The 9,262-nt window shown below is 41.0% G+C and overlaps 4 protein-coding genes across 5 annotated transcripts; 3 read left to right on the plus strand and 1 right to left on the minus strand.

Moving 5' to 3' along the window:
- The first annotated feature begins 499 nt into the window (after positions 1-499).
- On the plus strand, positions 500-2,395 carry LOC108141446 (inactive serine protease 54). Of its 2 annotated transcripts, none has more exons than XM_017264846.2 (7): positions 500-727; positions 782-827; positions 883-1,040; positions 1,125-1,577; positions 1,638-1,686; positions 1,780-1,913; positions 1,971-2,395. In XM_017264846.2, exons 1-7 carry the CDS (start codon positions 532-534, stop codon positions 2,324-2,326), a joined length of 1,392 nt encoding a protein of 463 aa, XP_017120335.1. In that variant the 5' UTR covers positions 500-531; the 3' UTR covers positions 2,327-2,395. The 2 variants fall into 2 exon arrangements, with proteins under 2 accessions (XP_017120335.1, XP_041563455.1); XM_041707521.1 differs by having other exon boundaries at positions 502-727; positions 883-1,027.
- A 251-nt stretch (positions 2,396-2,646) lies between these two features.
- LOC108141547 (serine protease grass) lies at positions 2,647-4,992 on the minus strand. Its single transcript, XM_017264988.2, has 7 exons — positions 4,881-4,992; positions 4,406-4,681; positions 4,283-4,349; positions 3,512-4,224; positions 3,408-3,453; positions 3,225-3,352; positions 2,647-3,090 (listed from the first exon to the last, which is right to left on the minus strand). Exons 2-7 carry the CDS (start codon positions 4,608-4,610, stop codon positions 2,702-2,704), a joined length of 1,548 nt encoding a protein of 515 aa, XP_017120477.1. The 5' UTR covers positions 4,611-4,681; positions 4,881-4,992; the 3' UTR covers positions 2,647-2,701.
- Positions 4,993-5,478: 486 nt separating this feature from the next.
- Positions 5,479-6,147, plus strand: LOC108141504 (V-type proton ATPase subunit F 1). Its single transcript, XM_017264931.2, has one exon. It carries the CDS (start codon positions 5,576-5,578, stop codon positions 5,948-5,950), a length of 375 nt encoding a protein of 124 aa, XP_017120420.1. The 5' UTR covers positions 5,479-5,575; the 3' UTR covers positions 5,951-6,147.
- Positions 6,148-6,704: 557 nt separating this feature from the next.
- On the plus strand, positions 6,705-8,986 carry LOC108141503 (mannose-1-phosphate guanyltransferase alpha). Its single transcript, XM_017264930.2, has 4 exons — positions 6,705-7,085; positions 7,418-8,120; positions 8,452-8,716; positions 8,772-8,986. Exons 1-4 carry the CDS (start codon positions 6,838-6,840, stop codon positions 8,870-8,872), a joined length of 1,317 nt encoding a protein of 438 aa, XP_017120419.1. The 5' UTR covers positions 6,705-6,837; the 3' UTR covers positions 8,873-8,986.
- The last annotated feature ends 276 nt before the right edge of the window (positions 8,987-9,262 follow it).

A 9,262-nucleotide genomic window follows, 5' to 3' on the forward strand; every position in this document is an offset into this window, starting at 1 on the left:
AATTATTTTAGCGAACCCATATATAAACTTTAACTTTTTCTATGTTTCGTCCTTACAGCTTGGCTTAGGTCCGTTAATTTGGGAGAATACGACAATCGTACAGTGGTGCGGACGCCTATAATGTGAGCTTGGCTATAATCCATCTGCAGTTCTGTTATTTGATACTGAATATCGATAGAGGTCTGTTAAAGCTGAAATTTATTTTTAAAATTTTTTGTTACTTGCGTTCTGGTCTACAGCTCTAATCCTCATTATTTTAATTATTGATGAAAGTTTTCCCAATTCGCATATTTATATCAAATATTTACGATGGGTCGGTAACAAGAATATCGTTATTGATAGTATACGATTAAAAGAAAAATATCCTTGCACGCTGAACTTGTACACTTTTCCAGTAAGCCCCTGATCAGGCGAATAATCCGTAATATTCATTTATTTTAAGCTTTAGCTGTGGCTGATAAGCCTCACTATCTGTTCTTTTGAACGAATGTTGTACTTTGCAATCAGTCACTTGGCTTATTTTCGCTGGGAATGATGTCCGCCATGATTTCGTTGGCTCTGCTCGCATTGGTGCTCTGCCACGAGGGATTATCTCAACTCCTGGATGAAAAGTGCGTCGGCCAGGCGGAGATTGGCTCAAAAGTAAGCAGTGGGCACAGTGCTCCTTGGTTGGCAAGCATATACAACACCACGGGATTTGTTTGCGCTGGAACACTTGTCCACAGACGTGAGTCAAATAACATTTATGCTTATGACACATTTTAAGTTTCACTTCCCTTAGAATTCGTCCTAACCGCAGCTCATTGCATTGAACATCAGAAAACACTGTAAGTACCATTCTGATATTGGCCACATTTAAACTCCGATGTCCTGATGTCCTAGGTTTGTGCATTTGGGAGAGAGCGACAGATTGTGCCCTCATTCGCAATGCAGAGAAGTGGAATCCTATAATGTGAAGGAGGCTATAGTCCATCGAAATTTTACAGATTTTACAAGTAACTTAGGTCTACTGAGATTGGAAACTGCAGTAAGTTATAGGGGTAAGAAAATAAACCAAAATTAACTTTTTTTCCGCATTAATTTTTTTAACATTCTATAAACCTTTTTGATTATTTTATGTGCAGCTCATATCCTGCCAATTTGCATAACTTTGGATGATGGTATAAGAACGGAGAAAGTCCCAACTTTGGAGGCCATTGGGTGGGGTAAATCGGATTCCGGACTGCAGACTAGCTTTGTAACTCGGCGAACGTCGGAGGAATGTCGACGAAGAGGTCTTATTTGCACTGCTGAAGGAGTAGTCAACTCCGGAGGTCCGCTGGCGGTCAGTTTAAATTACCGGGGGAGAATGATCACCGCACAGTTTGGGATCATGAGCTATGACGGTTCAGTCCATACAGATGTGATGGCCTTTAAGGACTGGATAGGTAATATTGTGAGGGGTTTCGGAGCCATAGAGGAGGAGGAGGGGCTTTTGTTCGAGCAGTGCACTAGCAATTGGACCGGCGGAGTTGTTGTGCGCCTTTGGGAGGTGTCACTACTTCAGAACACTTTTACTGGCTCGCTAATTACAGATCGTAAGTAGTTTATGGACCAGCCTATAGAGCTCCTTTTTATATTGGTTTAAAATTCTATAGGATTTGTCATAACTGTTGCCAGTGCCCTTCCCACAGAAGTCACACAAATGTAAGTAGTACTTGTGTGCATGCCAATTAAACATTTGTTTTAGACCCAAATTCATTATAATTAATGAAATATTATGATAATATTATGTTACAGCAAAGTGGAAACAAGGTATCATCAGAGCTTTAATGTTGAATCCATCCACAAGCATCCACAATTCACACATTTATCAGGATCAATGAAGAACAACATTGCTTTGCTTAAACTTACTGAGAAGATTCCAAATTCAAGTAATTCAAATTTAGATTGGATCACTTCGTAGGTTTAATCAAGTCTTTTACTTGTAGATCTTGTGAAACCGATCTGCATTGGATTGAACCCAAAAATCCCAAGGACATTGACTGCACTTTTCGTTGCAAACAGAAATAATCAAATCGGAGTTCGAAAAGTAAATCTAAGTCGCATCGACAGTTCCATTTGCTCAAGAGTCATTCGAGTTCCAGTTGAATCTAATCAATTTTGTGTCGAGAAACCTAGCGATTTTATTTACGAGAAGCCTGGTTCAGTTCTAGGTTCATTTCAAAATGTCAAAGGTGTCGATAGATACCTTTTAGTTGGCCAAATAAGCCTTGTTAGGAATGGCCTAATCGTTTTTACAAATATTAAAAGTTACATCAACTGGATAAAAGAAACGGTGATTTAAAACCAAAAAAATATAACCCCTTTTGTTTGTTTTGAACCGTTATCTCTAATAAAATTCAATGGAAACATATCTGTATGAAATTTACCAAGAATTTAGATTTTAACTGGTTTGACCTGTCACTCTTTACGTAGTTTTTTAATAAAACTGATAAAGTAAAGCAGCCAAAATTTCCAATGAATATTATTGCAAACACAGAGATTCCAATTATTCATCTTCTCAGCTTATCTCGTCTCTTTTAGATTATAAATTTGGCAAAATTCCCGAGTTCTTGACCTATAGGTGATTCCAAGTCTGTCTAATCAAATTGCGAATTAAATGACTAATTTTTTTGTTGAGCATTTATTTAAAGTCTTTTGACCGAGATCTGAGATCACTCTATTGCTTTACCAAAGTGCCTATCCAATCCAAATAGCTTAAGACATTGGTGTAGACATCCTGAGAAACGAATTCTCGTCTTCCGAAACTGGCCAAACCGACGAGTGTGAATGCCTTGCTTTTTCCGTGGTCGAGGGGCATGATTAATGGGCTGCCACTGCCCACGTTCAGTGTATTGGAGTTGGGATGGGCCACGCAGATCTGCTTGCTTCCGATCTCCTGGTGGTCTACCTTATAGCACTTGTTGGAATCGACCCGCTGAACCAGCGTTGAAGTTTTCCTGCCCCAGCCGACGACACGAAGGTTTTTGGCCAGATTAGCTCTTTCCTGGAATTTCTCCTGCTCCACTTTGTTGGTCAATGATGGCAGGCAAATGGGCTTGATTGTAGCTGTAAAAAGATATATTTAATAAAAGAACATTGTTAAAACAACTTAGTTTTTGGTAATTAATTAATTAATTAATATTTCATTCATATTTTCTGGGCTTAGTATCAGTGAACTGTTCATGTTTTCCCACACTTACCAGTGTAGTTCACTTTGTGCTCCAATTCAATCACGGCAATGTCGTTTTCACTCAAACTCACGAAATCAGGATGCTTGTGCACAGCCTTGACCTTATAGGCCACCTTGTCGCCTCCCAAACGAACCTGCCTGAGTAGTAAATGAAATTACATTGTGGACTTATTGGTAAAATAAAGCCACTTACAATGGCCCGTCACTGGGAACTAGCTGGGCAGTGGTCAGCAGGAAACCTGGAAGAAATATGAGTTTTGTCAACTCAGGCAAGTAAATCATAAAATAGAAACAAACGGTCGGTGATGAGGGTTCCGTAATTGATCAGAAAAGAGTCCAAGTAGATCTCAGCCAGCCACGGAAGAGTAGCTGCTCCGGATGGTGATTCGCCGTCCAAGCAGCCTGCATCCAGCAGTTCAATCTTCGGAACTAGAACGGTAATGTCGTGTTCCATGACAGTTTGCACTATGAAGTCGACGAAACTCATTACATCGGTGTATACACCTATTCCGCCACACTTGTCGGCTCCGTAACTAATGATTCCCAATTGGGTCCTGCGCCATGTGTCTCCATACAAGGCATTGGAGTACAAGGGTCCTCCGGAGTCTCCTTTGCAAGTGTCTTTTCCGGTTCCTGTGCCACCACAGATCTGTGTGTCACCCATGTTGCCCCAGAAGATGTTGTTGCAATCGGTTTTGGGGATTCGGTTTATATTGACAGTTTGAAGCACATCGCTTAGATTTCCCTTTTCCGTGTATCCCCAACCGACTGCGGTGAAGATCGGAATTCTATCCACATCCGACTTCTTTCGGCTGTCCACAAGAATGCAAATCGGTCGAATCTGGCGTTTGTACTCGATAGTTCCTTGTAATTTGAGCAGAGCTATGTCGTTCAAGTGGTTCTTCATTCGAAAACCCTTGTGTTCGTAATACTGCTCCACGGGGAAGTCTTCATACGTATGCGCGAAATCAATTTCCGATGATCGGTTATACTCTCCCAGGCGAGCAATGCTGTAAAGTAACTGCCGGTTATTTTCTCTGCCTCACTTTGCCTCAAGGATCAACTTACAGCCCCGTACGCTTCGTATTGCAATCCTGCGTCTCGCAAAGACAATGCGCAGCCGTCATGACGAATCCTGAAACAGAGGTGCTTAAGAATAGTCACTACCAAAGTGATGTGTTAAGTACTAACGTTTGGTAATTATCGTTCCTCCACAGATGAAATCCTCCTGTGTTTTAATTAGTGCCATCCAGGGATTTTGAAGGATCCCCGCAGCTTTTCCGTGGTTTATTTTTGCTACAACTTCGTATGTAACTCCGCAATCCTCCTCGAGAAACAGGGAGGATCCATGGCCTAGCAAACCGACTAAAATAATCCAAACTGCTGCCTTCGTCATTCCGGGCGAAGGTATTTAAGTCAACTGAAAGTCCAGCGCAAGATGATTTCAAGCTTAAGTCGTGTCCAAAGCTTATCAGTATGTTTTTCGATGAAATTCCAGCAATAAAATCAATATATATATACATATATATTAATATAAACATTTTAATTGTTAGAGAATATAAGAATAAAGATATAAGGAGAATAATTTTGCTCTTCTTAAGGAAAAATCAATTTTAAATTTTTAGTCGGCCTTTGATCCTGATCGAGAGTATATATATGTCCATACCTTATACTCCGCAAGTGGTATATTGTGATAACCCCGATTTGCAAAGAGATGTCGTGCGGTCTTTAAACGATAAGCTTTCTACGCTTAAATTGAATAAATATGAACAATATGGCTGGAATTCTTAATAATACTAAATTAAGTTTTTTTTATACTAGAATAATAATCTTAATTTTTTTTTAATTTGAATTTCTACAAACAATGTGACCACATTTGATTAGTTCTTATAAGAAACCAAATATGCCTTTAAAAAAAAAAACAATAATACCAAGCAAAATAAATAAATACAACTAAACAGATATTATTTTAATTATTTTTGCCTAATTTAATACGATTTTTAATCAACGATTCGCCACTCTCATAAAATTAAATGCTTGGCCATTACACTATCAATAAAAATATTTAATTTATTAAGGTCAATAAAAAGGGCAATTTACTTTTGTAAGCACTGAGACAAGTTTTCTGTTTTCATATCAAAGTTCAATAATGGTATTTATATCGTGAACCGTTACACTTTGGTATTTTCCCAATACCTTAAACATACCGAAATGCCACTGTGCTGTTAACGGCCTTCCAGTGCTGTTGGGCGCGAGTGGGTCATGTGATAGAGACCAGCTGACCCGAACATTTTCCAAAGTCAGGTTTTATTTTCGCTGTTCACATCGCTCCCCGGAAAAAGAACAGAAAAATCTAACGAAATGGCTCTGCACTCGGCGATTAAGGGAAAACTGATCAGCGTGATCGGCGACGAGGACACCTGCGTGGGATTCCTGCTGGGCGGCGTGGGCGAGATCAACAAGAACCGCCATCCCAATTTCATGGTCGTGGACAAAAACACGGCCGTCAGCGAGCTGGAGGATTGCTTTAAGCGGTTCCTCAAGCGGGACGACATCGACATCATCCTGATCAACCAGAACTGCGCGGAGCTCATTCGCCACGTGATCGATGCCCACACGTCGCCCGTTCCCGCGGTCCTCGAGATTCCCTCAAAGGACCATCCCTACGACGCCAGTAAGGACTCCATTCTGCGTCGCGCCCGCGGCATGTTCAATCCGGAGGATCTGGTGCGCTAATTCCCGGGATTCAGTTGGATTCGAGGAGCTACCCTACAACACTGATTCGTATTGCTGCAACCGTCAGAGTATTGCTATTCATATTATCCATAGATTCAGTGCTTCTTCGCCTTTGTTCTTATCGTGTATTTAAAGACATTTATTAAATGGTTTTCGTTGTATAAAATAGATTAAAATCGAATTGTTCAACATCAAAATCTGGAAAATCAATTCAGTGCTGGGCAAAGATAACTGGAGTTTGCCCATGGCCAGGTCGTTCCAGGGCTGTAAGGTAACAGTCGTTCAGCGAAGATACAGTGCACACTCGAAACAATTGCCCAACAACACCATTGCCAAAAATAAATATTTATTTGAAATCTGCTGGGTTTTATTTTAAGTCTCAATGAAAACTTACTAAAAGTTATTATTACTTTGTAATACATTCTCTTGTATTTATATTAAATTGGCAAAAGTTGTTGTTTTCACGAAATATTAATTATCAGATCGTTGTTAAAATTGCATGTTTTTAATCTGTTGTTGCAAAGGTGATAGTTAATTTTTACTCAGTTCTAAATATATAAATTGGTTCAATTTTTTATGTGATATTTGAATTTCTTGAATTTTAATATATATTGGACACGTTTTAGGAATAAGTTCCTGGATATTATTTTGCTGGGAAAATTCAAATTCAAAACAATACATCTGGATAACAAAAGCTGTAAAGTTAACAGCGAAAACACAGTGTGCTGTTAAGTTCGTTATCAGTTATTCCAAGTGCTGTTAGCGCAATCAGCTGTTAAGAACCGAATATTTTCTAGCTGGCAACGTAAACAGAAAATATATATCTTGCGAATCGGCCACGAATTCATCGATCGGCATTAGTCACATCAGTCCGCTGCACGCACACCATGCTAAAGGCCGTTATCCTGATCGGGGGCCCCCAGAAGGGCACCCGCTTCCGCCCCCTGTCGCTGGACACGCCCAAGCCCCTCTTTCCACTGGCCGGTCGTCCTTTGATCGCCCATCATATTGAGGCCTGTGCCCAGCTCCCCGATCTCCGGGAGATCCTGATCATCGGCTATTACCCGCAAACCCAGATGGAGGGATTCGTCGGCGACATGCAGGCCCTGTACAGCAGCAGCAACATCAACATCAGGTGAGCATGTTCAAATGGATGTTGTTGTTGTGAAGGTGGGAGTGAAGGTTTGAGGAGTGGCAACCCATAGTTAACAAGCTTTACATTATTTAAAACCAGTTATCATGCACTTATCTATAAATATAACAAAGTTATTCTAAATGCTGGATAGCAAAAAGGTTCCAAAGGTCTTGAACCCAAAACCACAAACCCAAAAGCCCATAACTAGCTCCACTTGGTCAGGATCTAACAAACCTAACAATAACAAGAAAATATATGTTCTTCATGGTACAAAGATAAGACTTCCCTGAAGAACTATCGTATACCCAAGCATGACGTGTCCCTATTTCTAGATACCTGCAGGAGTTCACTGCCTTGGGAACTGCCGGTGGAATGTATCACTTCCGAGATCAAATTAGAGCTGGCAATCCGCGAGCCTTCTTCGTTCTGAATGGAGATGTTTGCGCCGATTTTCCGCTGCAGGAACTGTGTGGGTTCCACGAGAAGCGTCCATCGAGTGCACTGGTGACCATCATGTCCACGGAAGCAACGCGCCAGCAATCGCTGCACTACGGATGCCTGGTTTTCGATCGGAACAGCGGTGCTGTGTCCCACTATGTGGAGAAGCCCAGCTCCTATGTGTCCACCTTCATTAACTGCGGAGTGTATGTCTGCTCCATGGATATATTCACCGTGCTGGCGCAGATTTTCCACTCGCGGGGTCAGGAGTACGGCTGCCACGGATTCAGCAATGGCAATGGAAATGGAAATGGTCGGGAGCAGGGCCACATCAAGTGGGAGCAGGAAGTGCTCACTCCGCTGGCGGGCACCGATAAGCTCTTCGCCATGCCGGTGCCCAATTGGTGGTCCCAACTGAAGACCGCCGGATCCGCCATCTACGCGAATCGTCATTACCTGGGCTTGTACAAGAAAACGCATCCGGAGAGATTGGCCAATGTGGGAACCAAACGCGGAGAGGGCGATGGCAGCTTAATATGCACCGTGTTTCCGGATGTCTACGTTCATCCCAGTGCCACCGTTCATCACAGCGCTGTGGTAGGTACACAACAATTAAGGAAGTGTTCCTTTTTTGCTTAACTATATATATATTTTTACAGTATAGGTATATATATTTAGAAAAGAATCGGTTATTTAACGAATTGTCTCTTCTGTTTATAGTTTTATTTGTTTATTGCTCCAGTACATATTGATTTTATTAACGTAACTTGTATATAAAAACAAACTATCATAAACTGAATAAGTTATGAGTTATGGAAACTTCAAGTAATATACATACAGAATTTGAGCTAGGTAGCTTGAAGCTTTTAGAAGTTCGATTGTATTCTATTAATTTTCTTTTTAATTGTCCCTTTATTTGTACTTCTAGCTGGGGCCGAATGTGGCCATAGGACCTGGAGTGACCGTTGGACCTGGTGTGCGCATCCGCGAATCGATTGTTCTGGAGCAGGCTCAAATTCTGGACCACACGCTCGTCCTGCACTCGATTGTGGGCAGGGGTTCCACCATAGGAGCTTGGGCACGTGTCGAGGGCACACCAAGTGATCCGGATCCCAATAAGCCCTTTGCCAAAATGGAAAACCCACCGCTGTTCAACAATGAGGGAAAGTTGAATCCCTCGATTACCATACTGGGTAAGTACATTTAACTAGTGTAAGACCCTTTATTTAAATGAACCACTATTTGCAGGCTGTTTCGTGCAAGTCCCCGCCGAGAAGATCCTGCTGAACAGTATAGTACTGCCGCACAAGGAGCTCAGCCGCAGCTTCAAGAACGAAATTATCTTGTGAGGATGATTATTCACTATTATCTTCGGCCTTTGTCCTTATCAGTATGCCATTTTATATGTTTCTATTGTGCAATATTCCAAAAATGTATCTATTAAATGTGCCCTAGCCCTTGAATTTGTGGGAATCCTTGTGAGATATGAAATCGTGATTTAATTTCACTGGAAATGCATATTTGGGTATTTTACTAGCAAGTAAAGATCGGGAATGGGGAAATACATAGTTATTTGTTTTTTAATTTCTTAGCACATGTTTATATTAGATATTTTGCAAGATTTTGATTTCTTAAAAGAGGACGGCGAGGATTTGCAAATTCGTTTACCTAATCTAACGATCTTCAAAATCAATTAATTTTTAAAAATTAAAGCCAAAACTACAAATCTAATTAAGGAT

This window comes from Drosophila elegans, unplaced genomic scaffold, assembly GCF_018152505.1.
Source record: "Drosophila elegans isolate 14027-0461.03 unplaced genomic scaffold, ASM1815250v1 contig_183, whole genome shotgun sequence".
Lineage (NCBI taxonomy): Eukaryota > Metazoa > Arthropoda > Insecta > Diptera > Drosophilidae > Drosophila > Drosophila elegans.